The 23,999-nt window shown below is 42.0% G+C and overlaps 2 protein-coding genes across 4 annotated transcripts in view; one reads left to right on the top strand and one right to left on the bottom strand.

The window, feature by feature from the left end:
* The window catches only part of LOC115416477 (cytosolic phospholipase A2 zeta-like), a 43,091-nt gene extending 28,136 nt beyond the window's left edge, over nt 1–14,955 (top strand). For all 3 annotated transcript variants that reach the window (XM_030130253.1, XM_030130252.1, XM_030130254.1), the window contains 9 exons: nt 2,504–2,640; nt 4,365–4,587; nt 5,618–5,732; nt 6,332–6,469; nt 6,560–6,664; nt 9,081–9,260; nt 11,360–11,532; nt 12,421–12,604; nt 13,986–14,955. In XM_030130253.1, the coding sequence (XP_029986113.1) occupies nt 2,504–2,640; nt 4,365–4,587; nt 5,618–5,732; nt 6,332–6,469; nt 6,560–6,664; nt 9,081–9,260; nt 11,360–11,532; nt 12,421–12,604; nt 13,986–14,224 (1,494 nt within the window). In that variant the 3' untranslated portion in view covers nt 14,225–14,955. The remainder of the gene's footprint in view (nt 1–2,503; nt 2,641–4,364; nt 4,588–5,617; nt 5,733–6,331; nt 6,470–6,559; nt 6,665–9,080; nt 9,261–11,359; nt 11,533–12,420; nt 12,605–13,985) is intronic.
* A 308-nt stretch (nt 14,956–15,263) lies between these two features.
* Nucleotides 15,264–23,597, bottom strand: LOC115416480 (ovarian cancer G-protein coupled receptor 1-like). Its single transcript, XM_030130256.1, has 4 exons — nt 23,547–23,597; nt 19,495–19,689; nt 17,064–17,233; nt 15,264–16,239 (listed from the first exon to the last, which is right to left on the bottom strand). The coding sequence occupies exons 2-4, from the start codon at nt 19,672–19,674 to the stop codon at nt 15,744–15,746; spliced, it is 846 nt and encodes a 281-aa protein (XP_029986116.1). The 5' UTR covers nt 19,675–19,689; nt 23,547–23,597; the 3' UTR covers nt 15,264–15,743.
* Between the last annotated feature and the right edge of the window lie 402 nt (nt 23,598–23,999).

Raw genomic sequence — 23,999 nt, 5'->3', positions numbered from 1 at the left:
CAGTCCAATAATACCAGTGAAAAAAGTCCAATTCTATTCTGATCAGGTTTACACCTACAAAGTTTCCTTAAAAATCTGAATAACATGAACAATTTGAATTGTCTGAGGAAAAACAGGTACAATTTTAACAATGTTCTGGCTCAGTTTATCAGTTTATCATTTATACATGTATTACAATCACACAAAACATTTAGTAACAGGCAGAATATTGGTCCAATTGCATTTATTTTTCTTAAGACATTTCCTTTTGTTCATATTTGTTCAGGTTATTCATGCTTTTAGCTTATTGGCCGATAGGCCGTAAACTATTGTCGTCATGCGGCATCTGTCGTCCGTTACAAAAATTTCAATTGTCTTCTTCTCCGAAACTACAATTACGATTGACTTCAGACTTGGTCTACAGCTGCTTTATGATGATGTCAACAAAAGTTAGTGAAATTATTTGGATCTGGATCTGATTCTGGATTTGGTGCGACTTTGAAAAATGTTCCCATTATAAGCGATAGGAAGTAGATTGATCCAATAAATCAGTATCAATGATATCAAGTGTGAATTTGAATTTTTTACAGATCTGATTGAATATGAGCAAAACATGGACTATTTCTGTAATAGAATAAATACACAGAACTGGGTGAGAATAAATGGATCTGGATACATTTAACACAGCTTTGAATTTGGACGCTAAGATACAGGGACAGTGGTCCTATTGTTTTATGAAAGTATAGTTTGGTAATGGAAACATTTTCATGTAATTTTACTTTTTTACGCCAAAAACACAAAGAGAGAATTTGGGGTTGTCATTATTTGTAGGTTATTATGATAGTATTTTACTGGTTCTGACCCACTTGAAATCTAATTGGTCTGTATGTGGAACCTGAATTAAAGTGTAATTTTTGCATTTCACAAATTCATCCAGTGGGCCAGATTTAACCCTTTGGTGGGCCAGATTTGGCCCCTGGGCCGCATGTTTGACACCTGTGTTCTAGACAGTCCTTCATACAGTTGAACTTTATTTCGCAGTTTGTTTATTTGTATCAGTGTGTTCGCTCCATCTCACTGAGGTCGGCGTTTCAGTCGTTCTCATCTCATCATGCGCTGTTGGGACCAAACCAAACCACTTCAGTCGCCCACAGTTCAGTCCACAGCATGAATCTGTCTGACAGTTGTGTACATGTGCTCCATCTACTGGACAGTGGTTGGTTTAGACCAGGAGTGTAAAACTCCCGTTCTTTCAGGTTTCACATTCAGTCTGATCTGATCTGCAGTGGACCGAACCAGTCAAATAAGAACAGAAGAACCTAGAAATAATGACAGCTGACAATTTATGTCTATGTTTTAGTACAAAACCCCCATTAAATTATGAAAATACTTACTTTTATAAACTATCCAAACAAAAAAGATGTGAATAACCTGAAAAAACTGAAATTTCTTAAGAAAAATAAGTGCAATATATTGCTTTTCACAATACTGTATCAATATTTTTAGGTATTTATTCAAATGCAGATATTGTGGAAGTTCAAGTTTCTTTTTTGTTTCTATTTTATTTATTATTTCACACTCTTTTATTCAATAATGTTGGTTCCTTTGTTGGATTGAACTCCAATCCTGTTCTGATGTTAGTTGTGAACTAATAGAATCTGAACATTTGAACAGGATCTGAAACTGGAATGTCTGTAAAACTGAATTTCAGTTTGAACACAGTTGGAACACTTGGTGATAGAACATTAGATCCTGTTGGATCAAATACAAATGTGTTTAGGATTTGGGCAGATTTCTGCTGGAATTCAATTCTTCAAGGAAATAATCATTTAAAAATCAGACACAAACAAAAAAATTCCCTTTTTAACAGTATCATGATATATCGTGATATATTGTATTTCGATCCTAGTATTGTGATTTGTATTGTATCACCAGATTCTTGCCGATACACAGTCCCAGTGTGGGTGTAGATGCATGGAGAGACACTTGTTTCTTTATTCATCAATCAAAAAGAATGGATTTGCAATTAAAAAAAGATATTTGAGAGCAAAAGACAGTAAGTGGCAATCAAAAATTACTGGGCTCAGGCCTAAAAAGATCGTTTTGCTTATAAATTAAGTCCAAGTGGGTTTAAGGTAGAAGCTGGAGCCAGGTCAAACCCACCAATAGAAACTCCTCTGTCATCCGTCAGCGTAGGCCCCGCCCATTAACTGCAGTTCAATTCACAAGCAAAACTTTAGAAGTTGCAAAGAGGAGTGATTTTCAAGCAAAAGTTTTGAAGTCTCAAGCAAAAAGGACTGATTTATGAACAAAATGATCTGTTTTTCTGATTGGCACTTACTGTCTTTTGCTCTCAAATCTTTTTTTGTTTGCAAATCTGTTCTGTTTAATTAATGAATACAGAAACACATCTGTCCATATAGTTACATGTGGATCAGATTAGTTTGAAGGGGTTCTAAACACGTCCAGGTAAAGTCGACTGAAGCCTTCTCTAACCCTGGACACGTCTGTTTCCTGTGCTCAGGTACCGACCATAGCGGTGGTGGCTTCAGGAGGCGGAGCCAGAGCCATGACCGGTCTGCTGGGTGGTCTGAAGGCTCTGAAGGAGATGGGGGTCCTGGACACCGTCACCTACATCACTGGGGTTTCAGGGTCCACATGGTGGGTGAACCAGGTTCACATTAGACTGCACTAGTGGGTCGAACGGCCTGTTGTTTTGAATTAAACCACCCTTTTTTATTATTATTATTATTATTGTTATTATTATTATTATTTCAAACTAGCAGCATTGTACCCGTGGTGCCATTGTACGATAACATGATCAGTAGAAGTTGTCTGCCAACACTATCCATTTGTAAAGTACCATTTAAGCCTGCATTGTGCAGGTAATAATTTGAGCCAACATGTGAGGCATGAAGGGAAGAGCATGGATGTGTTGGTCCTGTCCAGTATGATTCCATTCATCTAGTGGTAGTGCACTGCAGCCTTCACATGTTAGCATCGTCTGCTAACAGTAGAACTGTCATGAACAGCAGCAGAACCACTTCTGAAAATGAGTATGGAGGCAGGGATGAAGAATTCAAAATAGACAGAGGCTCAGATCTCCCAGCATACCTCACAACATTTGAATACAGACATAAAAGTGTGCCTAGTAGATAGTCAGGTCATGGTTGTATTCATTTGGAGAGTTTGGTGGAGATCAGACTTGTGAAGGCTGAGGAAAACCAGTACAAACACCCTCCTGTGCTGCAACTTTGATCGTACACAGAACATGTATTATATAGTAGGATTATACATTTACATAAACATGTACTTATACGTAAGGAACCACACAGACACAATGTATACAAACAAACTATACAACAAACCTACAGACCTATTAACCCCCCCCCAAAAAAGAAGAAGAGGAAAAAAAAAAAACAGCTCCTCTGTCCGGTACTCAGGGCTGATTCACAGTTAATTTAATGTAAACTAATAACACATTTCTGCGTCAAAAGGACATCGGAGACAGCAGGACACTCATGTGGACAGTAGAGACAAAAGGATTCCACTGTTAATTAAACAAATTAATTTGTCCACGAACAGAAAACTGAATCTTTTCCAACTTTAAAAAGAAAAGTCAATCATGCACCCGTTGCACAAAAGTGGGAAGCAGAGGTTCCATCCACTAAAAGACAATCAGACGAGGGGCTAACAGTGGACAAAAAGCTGTGGAGTCACTGTGGGCTTAATAAAACCACCTTTGAACCTAAACATGAGCAGAAGTCTGTGTTCACCTTCAACCACTTTTATAAAGACTGTGAAGTGGACGTGATGGGATCTGTCCAATAATATTCACACTCTGGGTACATGACACTGACTGAAGATGTCCTCTTACATGTTTCTTCCACTGACCACCTGACTGTTGCAACAAAACTAAACTGTCCACTGTCGAGAACACTCCATAAGAATATTTGAAAATGCATCTGAAAAAACTGTTGCATCATGATGTTTCCAGTATCAGCATTTATTGAATTAAAAACCTAAACTTGTCCTTCTCTGGGTCTGAGGAGGTTCAGTATCGTCTTAATAAAACCATATTTAAAAAATAAAAATTTCAAAATGCATTTCAACTTTAGCCTAATTTTGAGAAATAAAATCAATCTGTTAATTCATGCTTGAAAGGGTTAAACAGACTGGGCTAAACTCATTCCTTATCTTCAACTACAACAACATGCACTTGTAGCTCCAGTTAGTTTAGCTAATGCTAACACATGTCCAGCTAGGAGCTCCCAACACAGATTCCAACACAAACATCCTGTAAACACATGAGTTCTCGTACCTGTTGAACCCTGAGGTTTGAGTGTGTGTTTAAATGTGACTGATGGTGTTTGTGCTGTCAACAGGACCATGTCTGCTCTGTACCAGGACCCCAACTGGTCCACTAAGGACATGGACACTTTCATTAGAGCAGAAAAGGAGCAGATGACCAAGAGTACCCAAAGTGCCTTCACACCTGACAAAATGCAGTATTACCATGAAGAAATGAAAGCCAAGGAGGACGACGGTCACCCGGTGTCGTTCTCGGACATGGCGGGCCTGGTCTTTGAACACCTCATCTTTGGGAAGGTTAATCAGTCAATCAAATTTTATTTCTATAGTGCCAAATCATAACAAAAGTTATCTCATAACACTTTACATATTGAGTTGGTGGAAACCAGACTCTAAGCCAGGGGTGTCAAACATGCGGCCCTTGGGAATAACCTGAAAAAAACTGAAATTTCTTCAGTAAAATCAGTGTAATTTTCTCAGTCTTCTTCCTCCACTTCTCATTAGTCCATGTGCATTCTGGATCAGATCTCCAAAGACACTAAACACTGAGGAACAGGAAGAAAAGAGTTCGAACTGGACTGAATTTAATACAGACATTTCAGGTTGGACACATTTGTTCAGGTTAGTCACATTTTATTGGTACAGGAGAGTTTGGAAATGGAAAGAGTTTCAGAATTTAATGTGATTTTTTGCACGAAAACAAAGACAAACATTTGAAGTTGTCATTATTTACAGACATAATGTAATATTATTATTTCCATCAAACCCAGTAGTAAATCTGCAGTGGTTCTTCTGTGTGGGTTCTTCTGCTGTTATTATTGGACTATAGATCAGATTGGTCTGGATGTGGAACCCACACTAACATGAATTCCACAGCCTGGACTGTGGAATTTATGCACTTTGCAAATTCATCCCAGGGGTCGGACTGGAACCTTTGGTGGGACACATTTGGGCCCCGGGGCGCATGTTTGAGACCCCTGATGTAGATTATCTGATGCCAAAGCTGATGAAGATGATGGTTTACCAGATTTCCACATATTCAAAGGGTCTACTTTGGGTTTGTGGTTGGTACAAAAACTTTAACATCATATCCAATCCATTTTTTTTTACCAAACATGACAAAAAATTTGTACCTAGACAAAACCATTTATGGACCTTTTCTGCCTTTACAACCAGGCATGGAGTGCATTTAGAAAACACTGTTTTTTTGTTCTTTTACCTCAGATTTTTTCTCTTCTTCCTTTTTCAGGGAACAATTTGCCATGTTCAGTGTGTTTGAGCCACACTTTTTAACAATATAAACTTTATTGTGTTTCTGAAATGATAGAAAATGACAGGTACACTGTCTGAGCAGCGGAGAACTGTGAGTGAAGGCCAAAACCCTCTGCCCATTTACACCGCCGTCAACATGAAGGACAAAGACCAACCTGAGTCTGAAGCAGGTAAATACTAACCCTAACCCTGAAGGGAAATGTGTTCATGTGTGACCTGGATCTGATCTGGGACACACGGTCTGAACAGCACTAATCTGACCCAGACCACTGCCATATGTGGTCCTAAATCTGATCCAGATCTGATATTTCCAATGTGACTTCAGTCTGAACATCCAGGTCACATTTGTCTGACTTTTCCGTCACTGAAATGCGACAAATGGCCCAGTTGTTGGTTGGAGCGGAGGAAAACCAGATTTCCTTCTGTAAACACAGTGTGTGTCTGCGTGGTCTGGTATTCCATCAGGACCTCTTTGGTGCATGTGGGTCACTTCAGGACCTCTTTAGTCCATGTGGGTCACTTCGGGACCTCTTTAGTCCATGTGGGTCACTTCGGGACCTCTTTAGTCCATGTGGGTCACTTCAGGGTCACATTCAGTTCAGACTCTAAACTCATAGAAGTCTCATTTCATGTGAATTGGAACCAACACAAACAAATCAGATTAAACTCATAAATCTGACTTGTGCATCAGACCTGCTGTGGGCGGAGTCTCAGTGGACTGCAGTGGGTGTGGTTGTGTGGGTCACATGCTGCTTCCTTGTTGTTTCAGAGTGGTGTGAGTTCACCCCCTATGAGGTCGGCCTCCTCAGGTACGGCGCCTTTGTCCCCTCGGAACACTTCGGCAGTCACTTCTTCCTTGGCCATCTTGTGGAGAAACTGCCAGAGCTCCGCCTCCCTTATCTAATTGGTGAAACATCATCTGTTTTGTTTTTTTCCACATGTACACACGTCTACAGAAGCAGCTGATGGTCACCAGTCTGTGTTTGTTCAACCTCAGGCATTTGGAGCAGCGCATTGGCCGTCAACGTGACCGAGGTGTGGAAGAGCGTGACGGGGGCGGTTCCACCGTGGAGCGTCCACGGAGAACATGTCCCACATACGGGTAACCCTTTATATTAGACCAGGGGACTCAAACATGTGGCCCGGGGGCCAAATCTGGCCCGCCTAAGGGTCCAGTCTGGCCCCGTTGGATGAATTTGTGAAAGACAAAAATTACACTGAAGAAATGAACAATCAATGATGTCAACATGATTTAAATTCAGATTCCACACACAGACCAGTTAGACCTCAAGTGGGTCAGACCAGTCAAATACTATCATATTAAACCTATAAATAATGAAAACGGCAAAATGTCTTTGTTTTATCATAAAAAAGTAAAATTACATGAAAATGTTTATATTAACAAACTATTCTTTTACAAAAAATGTGAAAAACCCAAAATGTCTTAATATAAGTAAATGCAATTGTACCATTATTCTGCCTGTTATTAAATGTTTTGTGCTTTTGTAATTGGAATGTCAGTTGTAATGCACATGTGTAAAGGATAAACTGATAATCTGAGGCAGAAGAGTGTTAAAATTCTACTTGTTTTTCTTAAGATGTTTCCAGATGTTCACATTATTCAGATTTTTGTAGATACACTGTAAACATTATCATGATTTAATGTTAGTTTTTTCACTGTTATTATGTCAGTGGTCCAGCCCACTGGAAACCATATTAGGCTGAATGTGGAACTGAACTAACATGAGTTTGACAGCCCTGCTTTATATTAAACCAGGGCTGTCAAACATGTGTCCCACCAAAGGTTCAATATCTTTGGAATAAAACCATGTTTAAAAAATAAAAATTTCAAAATGCATTTCAACTTCAACATTTCAAATCAATCTAAAAAAAAAATCTAGATACTTTTTTTTTCCATAATTCACGCATGAAAGGGTTAAACAGAACCACTTTCACAGGCACTGGTTTTATTTTTAAATATGGTTTTATTCAGAAGATATTGAACCCCCTCAGACCCACAAAAGGACAATTATTGGCTTTTTTTAATTCAGTAATTGCCGATATTTGAAACATCATGATGCAACAGTTTTTCCAGATGCATTCAGATAGAGTGGTGTTCCCAGAAATACAACATAAAAATACAATGAAATAAAAACTATAAACACAAACTAAACCAAATGAAATTCCACAGAAACTCTTAGTTTTAGTTCTCCTTCAAAGTTTATGGTTCATGATAAAGAATCCACTGTTTTGTGTAATATAGGACGTTATATATGTATAATAAAATATGATGTCACATGTTCTTTCATCCAAATTCTCCAAATCAAGGCTTTCCTCTAAAAATTAAAACGAAACAAAAAATTAAACTGTATATTTTTGTATGACTGAATTATATTTAATAATATTACTGAAAATTAAAACAGAACCAGTGTCCCAGTACATCTGTTCTACGTGGATCAGAACCAGTTGAATGTGTTCTGTGTTCTAGTCCTGTGGTCTGAGGAGGTTCAATATCTTCAGAATAAAACCACGTTTAAAAAATAAAAATTTCAAAATGCATTCAACTTGAGCCTAATTTTGACAAATAAAATCAATCCAAAAAAAAAAATCTAGATCCTTTTTTTTCCATAATTCATGCATGAAAGGGTTAAACAGAGCCACTTTCACAGACGTTGGTTTTATTTTTTATTTGACTTTATGAAATATTTTTTCGCTGCTAGTTTTAGATTTCGTCAGCATCATTAACTGAATTTAAAGAACTTGAATAAATCATTGACCAAATATTTCTGTAAAAATGTAAAAAAAAAAAAAAAACTACTACAGGGAAATAATCCATCCTGCTGTTGACAGTAGGGCTGTTAGAAAAGAGCAGTTCACAGTATATCACGATATTTCATTTCACAATACTGTGTCGATATTAAAAAGTACTGTATGGATAGTTTTAGGTATTTATTCAAATGCAGATATTGTGGAGGTTCATTTTTCTTTTTTTTGTTTTTCTTTTTGTTTATATTTTATTTATTATTACTTAACACTGTTTTATTAAATACTGGTTCTTTGAATCCTCCTAAAAGCACTTTTTACTGTCTGAGGCAGATGTTCGTTCCTTTGTTGGGATGGAACTAAAATAATGTTGTGAACTAATAGAATATGAACATTTGAACAGGATCTGAAACTGGAATGTCTGCAAAACACAGCTGAAGTTTTAAGTTTTTATAGAGGAACATTTTGTGATAGAACATTAGATCCTGTTCTGATCAAATACAAATGTGTTTAGTATTTGTGTAGATTTCTGCTGGAATTCAGTTCTTCCAAGAAATAAAAAAAAAGAAACAAACGAAACATTGCCTTTTTAACAGTATCATGATATATCGTGATATATTGTATGGTGATCCTAGTGTTGTGATTTGTATCGTATCGCCAGATTTTTGCCGATACACAGCCCTCCTGTTGACCTATGTTGACTGATGCAGAAGTGTGTTTCCTGTGTTTCCTGTGTTTTGGGTTTGTGTTGGCAGAGTCATGTGACCAGCCCTCCTCTCTGGACACCGCTGCACTGGTTCCTGCCTCAGACATCACCAGCGTGTTGACTCACTTCTTCAGCGCTCGAGTAGGTGCCGCGGAAACCTTCAACTACATGCGTGGTTTCTTCCTGCACTGGAACTACGACAAACATCCCAACTTTGCAGCCTGGAAAGGTGGGCCATGAACCCAGCGAGTACCATAGAGATACGAAGGAATACGAACGATATATGACCTGCAGTTACTTCAGGATAAAGAGAGAACTGAGAACATGTGTGGGAAGGGTGTGGAAACCAACAGACATATCATTCATTCATGGGGGGGGGCATTGTCAGAGAGACATCCAACTTCTATGAACACACGACTGATGTGGTGTTTCCATGATTTTGTTTGTTTGTTCATTTCTATTTCAAATTTAAAACCAAAAACAGCAAAGAAATACAAAGGTTCAGATCGGATCTGTTCCAGACGGTCACTAATCTGACCCGGACCACTGCCATATGTGGTCCTAAATCTGAGCCAGACCACTGTCATATGTGGTCCTAAATCTGAGCCAGACCACTGTCATATGTGGTCCTAAATCTGAGCCAGACTACTTTCATATGTGGTCCTAAATCTGAGCCAGACCACTGTCATATGTGGTCCTAAATCTGACCCAGACTACTTTCATATGTGGTCCTAAATCTGAGCCAGACCACTGTCATATGTGGTCCTAAATCTGACCCAGACCACTGTCATATGTGGTCCTAAATCTGACCCAAACCACTGTCATATGTGGTCCTAAATCTGAGCCAGACCACTGTCATATGTGGTCCTAAATCTGACCCAGACTACTTTCATATGTGGTCCTAAATCTGAGCCAGACCACTGTCATATGTGGTCCTAAATCTGAGCCAGACCACTGTCATATGTGGTCCTAAATCTGACCCAGACTACTTTCATATGTGGTCCTAAATCTGAGCCAGACCACTGTCATATGTGGTCCTAAATCTGACCCAGACCACTGTCATATGTGGTCCTAAATCTGACCCAAACCACTGTCATATGTGGTCCTAAATCTGAGCCAGACCACTGTCATATGTGGTCCTAAATCTGACCCAGACTACTTTCATATGTGGTCCTAAATCTGACCCAGACCACTGTCATATGTGGTCCTAAATCTGACCCAGACCACTGTCATATGTGGTCCTAAATCTGAGCCAGACCGCTGTCATATGTGGTCCTAAATCTGAGCCAGACCGCTGTCATATGTGGTCCTAAATCTGAGCCAGACCGCTGTCATATGTGGTCCTAAATCTGACCCAGACCGCTGTCATATGTGGTCCTAAATCTGAGCCAGACCACTGTCATATGTGGTCCTGAATCTGACCCAAACCACTGTCATATGTGGTCTTAAATCTGACTCAGACCACTGTCATATGTGGTCCTAAATCTGACCCAAACCACTGTCATATGTGGTCCTAAATCTGAGCCAGACCACTGTCATATGTGGTCCTAAATCTGAGCCAGACCACTGTCATATGTGGTCCTAAATCTGACCCAGACCACTGTCATATGTGGTCTTAAATCTGACTCAGACCACTGTCATATGTGGTCCTAAATCTGACCCAGACCACTGTCATATGTGGTCTTAAATCTGACCCAGACCACTGTCATATGTGGTCCTAAATCTGACCCAGACCGCTGTCATATGTGGTCCTAAATCTGACCCAGACCGCTGTCATATGTGGTCCTAAATCTGACCCAAACCACTGTCATATGTGGTCCTAAATCTGAGCCAGACCGCTGTCATATGTGGTCCTAAATCTGAGCCAGACCACTGTCATATGTGGTCCTAAATCTGAGCCAGACCGCTGTCATATGTGGTCCTAAATCTGACCCAGACCGCTGTCATATGTGGTCCTAAATCTGACCCAAACCACTGTCATATGTGGTCCTAAATCTGAGCCAGACCACTGTCATATGTGGTCCTAAATCTGAGCCAGACCGCTGTCATATGTGGTCCTAAATCTGACCCAGACCGCTGTCATATGTGGTCCTAAATCTGACCCAAACCACTGTCATATGTGGTCCTAAATCTGAGCCAGACCACTGTCATATGTGGTCCTAAATCTGAGCCAGACCGCTGTCATATGTGGTCCAGATCTGATCTTTTCCAGTGTGACTCCAGTCTGAATGTTCAGGTCATATTTAATCCTGTAATCCATTATGTGGTTACTTTATCTAAACTCTTCCATGTGAGTTACTTGTTGAACTCTGTGCTCGTTGTATCCAGAGAAAAACCCGGAGCTCTTTCCACACCAGCTGACTCCCAGTGACTCCATGTTGCAGCTGGTGGACGCCGCTCACTCCATCGACATCGGCTGTGCTCCGGTTCTGAGGCCCGAGAGGAACGTGGACGTCATCATCATCTTGAGTTATTCATGGGAGCCAGAGCACATCCACAGAGTAAAAGTCTAACACTGCCACCACAAACAGAGTAAAAGTCTAACACTGCCACCACAGAGTAAAAGTCTAACACTGCCACCACAGAGTAAAAGTCTAACACTGCCACCACAAACAGAGTAAAAGTCTAACACTGCCACCACAGAGTAAAAGTCTAACACTGCCACCACAAACAGAGTAAAAGTCTAACACTGCCACCACAGAGTAAAAGTCTAACACTGCCACCACAAACAGAGTAAAAGTCTAACACTGCCACCACAGAGTAAAAGTCTAACACTGCCACCACAGAGTAAAAGTCTAACACTGCCACCACAAACAGAGTAAAAGTCTAACACTGCCACCACAGAGTAAAAGTCTAACACTGCCACCACAGAGTAAAAGTCTAACACTGCCACCACAAACAGAAGCAACCACATGAAAGGAGAACAAACAACAGTCATCTGATTAATTAATAACGATAAGATAAAATAAGATCAGATAAAATGAGGTAAGATACGATCAGACCAGATCAGATGAGATTTTATTGATCCTTATCCATGTCCTAATTGATCTGATCAGTTTTTTCCAGTATTCTTCCACAGTTCAAACACATGGATATGTCACCAGAACTTCAAACACATCGTATCCACTTCAAACTAAAGCCAAACTGTTCATTTTTCTGTTCTCCATCATGATGTCATAAAGGCCACGCCCTCACATTTCAGATGTCTGTAACATCACCAACATTCATCCAGTCAAACCAGTGGAGAACAGACCACATGTGTTCCAGTTCTGTCTCATACGACACATGTACAAACTGTAGGGTGGCTGACCTGCGGTTGCTATGGTAACGGATGTAAACTGTGTCAGCCATGTCTCCTGACCCCCCCCTCCCATGTGTGTCTGGACCAGGTCATCCAGCTGACGGCGGACTACTGTCAGGACCACCGGATCCCCTTCCCACAGGTGGACTGGTCCAGACTGGACCAGGATCCACAGGAGGTCTACGTGTTTGAGGATGAGCAGGACCCAGACGCTCCAGTGGTCATTCACTTCCCACTGGTCAACATCAGCTACAGACACTACAAAAGCCCAGGTGACTATATTTGGGCTCTGTCTGCATTTGAGGACAACAGTGGTGTCAATTAGAACCACAACCAAGGACAGTTCTGTTAGATTAGACTAGATTAGACTAGACTAGATCAGACTAGACTAGATCAGACTAGACTAGATTACATCAGATTAGAACGTTGATGTGAAACCAGTTCCCACTAGAACCAGTGGAGGCAGATCCACCTCTGCAGAAAATGTGTTTTGGACCTAAATACAGTCGATGAGTCCTTGTTTTGTGTGACTTAGTCATGTATTTGTGTGACACTGACACAGCGCTCAGAGTTAACCGACACAGCGCTCAGAGTTAACCGACACAGCGCTCAGAGTTAACCGACACAGCGCTCAGAGTTAACCGACACAGCGGTCAGTGTTAACCGACACAGCGGTCAGAGTTAACCGACACAGCGGTCAGTGTTAACCGACACAGCGGTCAGAGTTAACCGACACAGCGGTCAGTGTTAACCGACACAGCGCTCAGAGTTAACCGACACAGCGCTCAGAGTTAACCGACACAGCGCTCAGAGTTGACTGACACAGCGCTCAGAGTTAACCGACACAGCGGTCAGTGTTAACCGACACAGCGGTCAGAGTTAACCGACACAGCGGTCAGTGTTAACTGACACAGCGGTCAGAGTTAACCGATACAGTGGTCAGAGTTAACCGACAGCGGTCAGAGTTAACTGACCACAGTGGTCAGTGTTAACCGACACAGCGGTCAGAGTTAACCGACAGCGGTCAGAGTTAACCGACACAGCGGTCAGTGTTAACCGACACAGCGGTCAGAGTTAACCGACACAGCGGTCAGTGTTAACTGACACAGCGGTCAGAGTTAACCGACACAGTGGTCAGAGTTAACCGACAGCGGTCAGAGTTAACTGACCACAGTGGTCAGTGTTAACCGACACAGCGGTCAGAGTTAACTGACCACAGTGGTCAGTGTTAACCGACACAGCGGTCAGAGTTAACCGACACAGCGGTCAGAGTTAACCGACACAGCGGTCAGAGTTAACCGACACAGCGGTCAGAGTTAACCGACACAGCGGTCAGAGTTAACCGACAGCGGTCAGAGTTAACTGACCACAGTGGTCAGTGTTAACCGACACAGCGGTCAGAGTTAACCGACAGCGGTCAGAGTTAACTGACCACAGTGGTCAGTGTTAACCGACACAGCGGTCAGAGTTAACCGACACAGCGGTCAGAGTTAACCGACACAGCGGTCAGAGTTAACCGACACAGCGGTCAGAGTTAACCGACACAGTGGTCAGAGTTAACCGACACAGCGGTCAGAGTTAACTGACACAGTGGTCAGAGTTAACCGACACAGCGGTCAGTGTTAACTGACCTGCATGGGTGTGACTTTCCAGGTGTAAAGCGTCAGACTGAGGAGGAAATCCAGGCTGCAGATGTGGACGTGAGGAGCTGGACGTGTGCAGATGAAAGGCTGAAGCTGACCTCCAGTGAACAGGACTACCAGGCCCTGGTGGACTTAGCCTATTATAACGTCCTCAACAACAAAGAGACGGTCCACAGCAGCATCTGGAAGGAGGTCCAGAAGAAGAAGAACCAACCAGAACCACAGACAGGCTGGTGTACCCTGCACTGACTGGACCAGACTGGTCTAACCTGGACCAGACTGGTGTAACCACTGTTGGGCAAATTACTTTTAAAAAGTAATTAGTTATAGTCACTAGTTACTCTCCCAAAAAAGTAATTGAATTAGTAATGGAATTACTCATTCATAAATGTAATTAGTTACCAGGGAAAGTAATTATTGCGTTACTTTTTTTTGAAAAACCTTCAAATATGTAAAAGAAAACTGATTTTTGAGTGTGTTTCAGTCATGACAATTTCATTCTGAGTTGTGTAGGACAGGTTTTAGACATTTAGACATTTTCATGTGTGCATATATATATACATATATATATATCAGGACCTGTCTCCACTAGTCTCCATCCACTACTGTGTACTCTATCAGTCCAACCTCTGTCCGTAGTGTTTAGTCACTGATGCTGACACACAAAGGGTAACAGTCGGTCTCTGCTAGAAGTCCCACCTCTAACGTAAATGTCGCTCTCTGATTGGCTCTTTGGCTTTGCTAACGTCCATGTGATTGGCTCTCCCCGCTGTCACTCCATCTACTTGTAAAATGAACCTGTTAGTTGGAGCGCTAATGTCAGTTTTCAGTTTGTTTGTATTTGTTTTGTTTGGGTCACATCAGACAGACGCATTAGAATATGAGTGGAGTCAGTTACATTTGGATGTGTGTGTGTGTGTGTGTGTGTGTGTGTGTGTGTGTGTGTGTGTGTGTGTGTGTTCAGTAATTAGGATGTAAAGGATGTCAAAGAAAAGAAAACTGGACATAAGACACTTCTATAGGAGTCCCAGTGTGAGTTAGTTCAAGGGTCTAGAACTGCAGAGGCTCAACACAGATACTGAAGACAAGACAACCTTTAATGACAAACAGAAACACTTTTAAAAGTTACTTTACTGATTATTTTTATGCATTTCTATGGAAGAGCAACTCTTTAAAAAACACAGACAGAAAATCTGTGTGGATACTACAATAAAACCTCAGATTGTAAATGTGATTCTAGATGTGATTTGATCCATATTTTTGGGGAATAAATTACAATAATAATAATAATAATAATAATAATAATAATAATAATAATAATGATGATGATAATTGAAAGTAAAGGCCTTTTTTGTTCAGACAGTAACTGAACCATCAAACTGTATGAACAGAGTATCCACTGTCTGATCATATGTCATGAATTAACATATTTATGCCAGGAGACAGAGAGGAGGAGGAGGAGCAGAGGCTGTAAATTCTCAGTTGGTTCAAGATTAATGCATCTGTTCATCATTACAATAATTTTGCAGAATCCATTAAATTCTTATATTTGTCTTTAAATATTCACATATTCTTTATAAACATGTCAATTACTGATTTTTTTTTCTGACTGATTGTTTGTTTGTTTGATCAGCTGGACATGATGTGAAATTTTGATCACAAATGTACAGACCATCAGCTTTCAGTGGTGCTGCCTTGGAACCCTTCTGTGTCAGATTCAAACCTCCTCCTCCATCATTCAGTGGGTTTTCAAACTTCTCGTTGTCGTTCACGCTGATGAGCCGTCGTCGTCGGTTTCTACTTTCAGACACGTTAAACGTTTGTGCGGAGCTCCTTTCCTGATGAAAACGTACAGACATAAATCTGCCACAGGACTCAGAAACAGCAGGACGGAGGCGGCGTCGCTGAAAACGTCGTCCTCCCTGAACTCCTCCACCAGCGACCACAAAATACTGGGAAGGAAAAGCAGGAAGTAAATGACGAACACCAGGAGCACCGCCGCCATGATGCGACGCTTTTCACCCAATGGGAGTCGAGTGGCTTTGGACAGGCCTTTGAACGTCCCAATCAGGAAGAAGAGCAACAGGGGGAGGGGCAAGAGGTGGAAGACGGCGAAGACGCTTTCCACGACCACAGAGTCCACGCCCAAATACAGAGGCAGGACGTAGACGAGTGGGAGGAGCCAAACCACCACGCACACCAGCACCGACATGTGAACAGAGCGACTGAAGCGGTACCAGAACGGACGAGCCACCACCAGGTACCTAGAACCAGAAAAACAGAACAGGTAAACAACCACCAGGTACCTAGAACCAGAAAAACAGAACAGGTAAACAACTACCAGGTACCTAGAACCAGAAAAACAGAACAGGTAAACAACCACCAGGTACCTAGAACCAGAAAAACAGAACAGGTAAACAACCACCAGGTACCTAGAAGCAGAAAAACAGAACAGGTAAACAACCACCAGGTACCTAGAACCAGAAAAACAGAACAGGTAAACAACTACCAGGTACCTAGAACCAGAAAAACAGAACAGGTAAACAACCACCAGGTACCTAGAAGCAGAAAAACAGAACAGGTAAACAACCACCAGGTACCTAGAAGCAGAAAAACAGAACAGGTAAACAACCACCAGGTACCTAGAACCAGAAAAACAGAACAGGTAAACAACTACCAGGTACCTAGAAGCAGAAAAACAGAACAGGTAAACAACCACCAGGTACCTAGAACCCACATGAACACAGACAGTCACAAGTCATTATCCTCGTAGTCTAACTCATCTCTTTTATGAACTACAGTCTTTGGACTCTGTCTAATTCAGGTGTTTGTTGGTTTTGTGGACTCTGTCTAATTCAGGTGTTGGTTGTTGTTTTTTTTTTTTTTGGACTGTCTAATTCAGGTGTTTGTTGGTTTTGTGGACTCTGTCTAATTCAGGTGTTTGTTGGGGTTCTTATCCCAGACCCCTGAATTGCTCACGTCCACAGACTTTGGTCCGTGTAGTGGATCAGTTCGGTCGTTATTCTCTGAGGATAAGCTTATTGTAATTGTTCTGATGGTTCTACACAGTAGTGGTTTCCATAGTTACCGTTCTAAGGCGATGCACACCATGAAGCCCACACTGGCCATCTCACCAAACAGGTACAAATACACGACGAGGGCGGAGTCCAAGACCAAACAGATGAAGCAGCAGATCTGCAGGACGTCTGACAGGAGGAGGTTGATGACGTAGACTGGAGCCGTGTGACCTTTACGCACCTGAAGACCACATGTACAAGAACTAGAGTGAGTCTGCATGTGCACGTGTGTCCACTGTTCAGCTGCTGTGGAGAAGGACTGGGACGCTCTGAGGCCTGTGCTCCTGGTTCTACTGGGCTGTGTTCCACTGAGCCCAAAACTGGGAATTTAACCTGTGCATAAAAATGTGTCTAATGGAAAAACCACATCCATCCATCCATCCATCCATCCATTCTCTTCCTCTTATCTGGGGCCGGGTCACAGGGGTAACAGTCTAAGCAGGGATGCCCAGACTTCCCTCTCCTCAGACTCCTCCCTCTCCTCAGACTCCTCCTCCTGGTGGGACATGCCCAGAACACCTCCCCAGAGAGGAGTCCAGGAGGATCTGAACCAGCTGTCTGATCCACCTCAGCTGGTTCCTCTGGATGTGGAGGAGCAGTGGCTCTACTCTGAGCTCCGCCCCCTATCCCTAAGTGGACCCACCCACCTTACAGAGGAAACTCATTTGGACCGCTTGTATCCTGGATCTGGTCCTTTGGGTCCTGGATCTGGTCCTTTGGGTCCTGGATCTGGTCCTTTGGGTCCTGGATCTGGTCCTTTGGGTCCTGACCCACAGCTCATGACCACAGGTGAGGGTCTGAACGTAGACTAAGGGTAAATCCAGAGCTTCTCCTTTGGGCTCAGCTCCTTCTGAACCACAACAGACCCATACAAGCACTGCAGCACCCACCCACCTGTCAATCTGAACCTCCACCCACCCACCTGTCAATCTGAACCTCCACCCATCCACCTGTCAATCTGAACCTCCATCCTTCCCTCACTGTGAACCAGACCCAGATACTGGACCTCCTCCACTGGGGTCAAAGTCTCTCCACCGACCCGGAGAGGGCAGACCACCTTTATCTGGTCCAGAACCATGGGCTCAGATTTGGAGGTGCTGATCCTCATCCCAGTCCAAACCGCCCCAGGTCACGCTGAAGGTCCAGGTTCCATGAGGCCAACAGGACAACGTCATCTGCAAAAAGCACAGATGAAATCCTGTGGTCCCCAAACCAGACCCCCTCTGGCCCAAACCGGACCCTGGACCACATACTTGTCAAGCACCCCCCACAGGATACCACCAGGGACATGGTCCAACTCCTTCTCCAAATCCACAAAAGACGTGTGGACCGGTTGGACGAACTCCCATGAACCCTCGTGCACCTGATGGAGAGTGTAGACCTGGTCCAGTGTTCCACAACTAGGATGAAAACCACATTGTTCCTCCTGGATCCGAGGTTGGACTATGGGTCGGATCCTCCTCTTCAGTACCTGAAATAGACTTCCCCTGGAGGCTGAGGAGTGGGACCCCCCTGTGGGTGGAGCACATCCTTCAGTCCCCCTTCTTAAAAAGGGGGACCACCACCCCGGTCTGCCAATCCAGAGGGACTGTCCCCGACTGCCACGGCATGTTACAGAGACGAGTCCACCAGGACAGTCCTGCACATCCAGACTGAAGGGACTCAGGGCGGACCTCATCCACCCCTGGTGCCCTGTCCAACCACCTAGGGGACTTCAGCTGGGGTGGCGGACCAGTCCACCTCTGGGACCTGGACCAGTCCACCTCTGAGACCTGGACCAGTCCACCTCTGAGACCTGGACCAGTCCACCTCTGAGACCTGGAGCAGTCCACCTCTGGTCCCTGGACCAGTCCACCTCTGGGACCTGGACCAGTCCACCTCTGAGACCTGGAGCAGTCCACCTCTGGGACCTGGACCAGTCCACCTCTGAGACCTGGAGCAGTCCACCTCTGGTCCCTGGACCAGTCCACCTCTGGGACCTGGACCAGTCCACCTCAGACCTCATCCTCTGCTTCCTCCATGGCAGACATGACAGTAGGACTGAGCAGATCCTCCCAGTACTCCTTCCACTGTCCGACCACACCCCCAGTGGAGGTCAGCTCCTCCCACTTCCTCAGTAAACAGTGTTGGTGGTGCACTGCTTCACCTCCTGAGGCGTCGGACGGTTTGACAGAATTTCCTCGAGGTCGACCGATAGTCCCCCCATGGCCTCCCCAGACTCCACCCAGACCCCAGTTTTTGCCTCCACCCCCCCTCAGGCTGTGGTACCCCTGTCCTGCTGGTACCCACCAGCTCCTCTGGAGTCCCATGAGCCAACAAGGCTCCATCAGACTCCTTCAGCCTGACGGCATCCCTTACTTCCGGGGTCCACCGCTGGACTGTTGTATTTAGTGAACACACACACACACACACACACACACACACACACACAGTCCTAATCACCAGAAAATACAGGGAGTAAATGGCCAGTAGAGTCAGAGGGAGGCCGGTGCAGATGATGATCCACAGCAGAACCCTGAAGATGGGTGGAACCGTGGACGTGAAGGGGCCGTGGGCGTCGCCCCAGGTGGGGGGGGTGTCGTTACTGTTTTCTGTCCCGTTGTCCGTGTAAAAAGCTTCCATGGTTCAAAGTGTGACCTGATGTTTGAGACAGAAGATCAGAGGAAACACACAGGTTCATTGACATGCACTGTTTTTACATGAGGCACTGGTCATTCATGTGTTTGGAAAGTGCAATAAACATTGGCTAAAATGTCCTTAGGGGTCACATGAGTGTCCATTTGTGTCCAGAACAGTTGTCCTACAGTCACAGAAGTGTGTGTAAATAATGCTAATCCATTTGTGCACAGACTACTGATATTCTCTGACAGTGGAAGCTCTATTTTCATAAATATTGGATTTGGAATAGCACGTGTATGTGAAAACTTTTGCTGGTGGACGGACGTGACATTACCCATGATGCTCTGGTCAGTCCCAGTACTTTATTAGGAATAAACTTGTAGACTTCCTATTGCTAATTGTGCTCTTCTTCATAAATGTTGGTATTGTGGATCTGAAACAATCCCAGCTGACACAAAAACACTAAATGTGTCAGTGGACGGATGTGACATGGTTGTTGTGGATCCCATCATACTGATGCTCTGCAGCCATGTCAGCGTTTACACTAATGATCCCTGTGCAAAAACTAGGAGCACTATTATTTATTGGATAGTTTAGCATCAGACTAAAGAGGAAAGAACAATCTAGAATTGTTCTTTGTGTCTAAAAATGCTTCTTATTGTAAAAGTGTTGATGTAAACAGTGCTGTGTGCCATTCTTCATGTATGTATTGGTGGAACAGAAGCAGGATGGATCAGCACCATACTCCAGATTGAACCTGTACAAATAAAACATGTGATATGGAGGAGAGAATCTGGGAAGAAAAACTGGGGAATCCAAAAGAAGAGAAGATTTGTTTTTCAGCTCAGTTCAGTTCAAATAGAACTTGTCCATTTGTGACATGAAAATACAGCATTAATTGTGCTGAAATGGTTCATTTTGGAGCTGAAAACATAGTTCATATGAGCATCAACATGTTGAACAGAACTGAAATCCTGTCCATTTGAACAACTGTCATTTACCAACACAAAGTTCCTTTGGATTCACTGAGACTGATTTAATATGAACACAGACACAGAAGAGCTGTGAGCACATGTGATCTGATATAAACTCTGATTGGTTGATTGACAGAACATCAGCTTTCATCTGCACAATGTCAAGTATTACTGAAGCACATTTTATGAAAAGCTGCAGAAACAAATGGACTGGATACCTGTTCTTTAACCCTTTATTGGGCAAGTGACTATTTTTGGTCATTTCCACACAGATTACAAGTCACCAGTCCCTTTAGTCCATGGTCCATCTGTCCAGAACTGTCCCATACTTCTATAAAAGTGTTCCAAACACTAGTGTGCAATGTTGGTTTGTCCATTCAATCCCAAATATGCTGCTGAGTTTCTTTCTTGTGTTCGATGTCAGTGTGTGTTCCATAAACTGGAACAGAAATCTGAGTTGTTTTGAATCTAGTATGCTGGTTACACTGTAAAAAATCTAAACCTGTCCAGGTGTATTTGTCTCATTTCTAGTCCAAACCTCTCATCACACTTAAAATCAGACAGAATCACCTCCAGAGGAACTGTACACTGAGATAGAAGAACTTACAGACAATAGATCTGCAAAGTCTGACTTACACTGATCTGAACATGATCAGTTTCACTTGTTTCATTGGCAGATTTTTTTTTTTTTTTTGCTTGAATTAAGCAAAGAAAAAAAATAAATCTTGAATTAAGCAAAAAAAAAAATAAAGAAAGAATTGAGCTAAAGAAAATCTTGAATTGAGAAAAAACAAAATCTTAAATTGAGCAAAAAAACATCTTGAATTAAGCAAAAAAAAAAAAAGAATTAAGCAAAAGAAAATCTTGAATTAAGCAAGAAAAAAAAATACAGGTTCTAATGGGATCAAATACAGGTTCCTTTCTTATATATACTTCTTGGATTTTTTTTTTTCTCTCGCCATTTATGAGTAAGGAACTAAATATGGTAACTTCATTGACCTTGATTTTTGACATCACAATAAAAAAAAAAATTGAAAAATTTTACCACAGTGATAAAGTCACACTCAGGTTGAAGTGTTGAATCTCAGTATTTCTATGACTGAACTATAAAAAGTTCAACTGTACAGTGTTTTTATCTTGGTTTCATGTCATTGAAATGGTTTTGCATCATGTTTTTAATCAGCTGTTCAATGTTGACTTAATTTAATCAACTATTAAACAATAATCTAAGATTATACCAAACCAGACAAGAGGATTTACTGTGTTTTACTTTTTATTTATTTATTTATTTTTTTTGCAGGTTAAATTCTTTTGGACATGTTTTGAAGTTACATCACACAGTGTCAGAAGCAGTACTTCAGTACCTCAGTACCTCAGTACTTCAGTACCTCAGTACTTCAGTACCTCAGTACTTCAGTACCTCAGTACCTCAGTACTTCAGTACCTCAGTACTTCAGTACCTCAGTACCTCAGTACTTCAGTACCTCAGTACTTCAGTACTTCAGTACCTCAGTACTTCAGTACTTCAGTACCTCAGTACTTCAGTACCTCAGTACTTCAGTACTTCAGTACCTCAGTACTTCAGTACCTCAGTACTTCAGTACTTCAGTACCTCAGTACCTCAGTACTTCAGTACCTCAGTACCTCAGTACCTCAGTACTTCAGTACCTCAGTACCTCAGTACTTCAGTACCTCAGTACCTCAGTACTTCAGTACTTCAGTACCTCAGTACCTCAGTACTTCAGTACCTCAGTACTTCAGTACTTCAGTACCTCAGTACCTCAGTACTTCAGTACTTCTCCTGCAGGTGTTCAACATTCTGTTGTTCTTTACTACTTTCACTTCTACTTCACCTAAACCAGTTCAGTCCAACTCCTGTTAGTTCAGTTCCACATTCAGTTAAATTTAATCTGCAGTGGACCCAACCAATAAAATAAGAACAGAATAATATAGAAATAATGTCACCTTCAAACGTTTCTCTGTTTTAGAGTGAAAAAAAGTTAATTTACATAATGAACAGATTTCCATCTACAAATATCCTTTCAAAAGATGTGAAGAACATGAACAAACTGAACCAATCAGTGTAATTGAACACTATTCTGCCTCAGTTTATCATTTCCACATGTTCATTAGAACGTACAGATCACAGTGGATCTACAAACACACACAACATTTAAGAACAGACAGAATATTGGTCCAATTGGACTGACTTCTGTTCACACATTTCAGGTTGTTCATATTTGTTCAGATTATTCACATTTTTTTGTGAAATTCTTCTTAGTTTTAGTGTAATTCCATGAAAATATTTCCATTTCCAAACAGAAACATTGTCAGTTGTCATTATTTCTGTTCTTCTGATAGTATGTGACTGGTCCTGTCCACTGCAGACGGAACTGGTCTGAATGTGGAACTGAACTAACAGGACTGGGCACATCTGAGTGGAATTTATGCACTTCACTAATTCATCCACAGGGCCGGACTGGACCCTTTGGTGGGCCGGACTGGACCCTTTGGTGGGCCGGACTGGACCCTTTTGTGAGTTGGATTTGGGCCCCGGGCCACATGTTTGACACCTGTGACTTAAATATTTTAAAATATAAATATAATAATATAACAAAATGAAAAAATAACCTGACAAGAAAAAAAAAAAAAATATATATATATATATATATATATATATATGTATGTATATATGTGTGTGTGTGTGTGTAAGTATTTTTTTTGCTTGGTTGTGTGTTTGTTTTTTGTTTTAGAAATGTTTCATTCTGCATAATGTGATATAAAAAAGTAATAGTTACAGAGAAAAAGCAAAGTAAAACCACTCTAATTCAATTATTTTTCACAATCAGAACTCTCAACATGTAAAAGCCAAATGTAAAATACATGTTTGAAAGAACTCACCTGAACAGTGTCCAGAACCAGAGCAGAGGTCCTCCCTCTGCCCCGTCCACCGACAGCAGGACTGATGTGCACAGACTGGAGATTCCACAACACTTCTGCTTTTCAGGAAGGAGGAAGTTCATGAAAAGAAACATATACATCACAGAAGATTGGCCAAAAGATGCATTTTGTCATTACCAAGAGGTTTGGTCTGTGTAAACACAACCTGATCTGCATTTATTCTGTTGGGTTTCTGTAAATTGACTTAGAGTCTGGTTTTGACCAACTCTATATATAAAATGTCAAGAGATAACTTTTTTGTGATCTGGCGCTATATAAATAAAATTTGATTGATTGAGTGATTTAATTGCTTTTCCCCTGTAAGTCGCTTTGAAAAAAGCGTCTGCCAAATGCCTAAACATAAACATTTAAGTAGATAAGTACACACACACGTAGTATTATAATAGGCCTATT

The sequence above is a fragment of the Sphaeramia orbicularis genome, unplaced genomic scaffold, assembly GCF_902148855.1.
Source record: "Sphaeramia orbicularis unplaced genomic scaffold, fSphaOr1.1, whole genome shotgun sequence".
Classification (NCBI taxonomy): Eukaryota; Metazoa; Chordata; class Actinopteri; order Kurtiformes; family Apogonidae; genus Sphaeramia; species Sphaeramia orbicularis.
The sequence above is the reverse complement of the archived record's forward strand: the minus strand, read 5'-3'. Positions and strand labels throughout refer to the sequence as shown.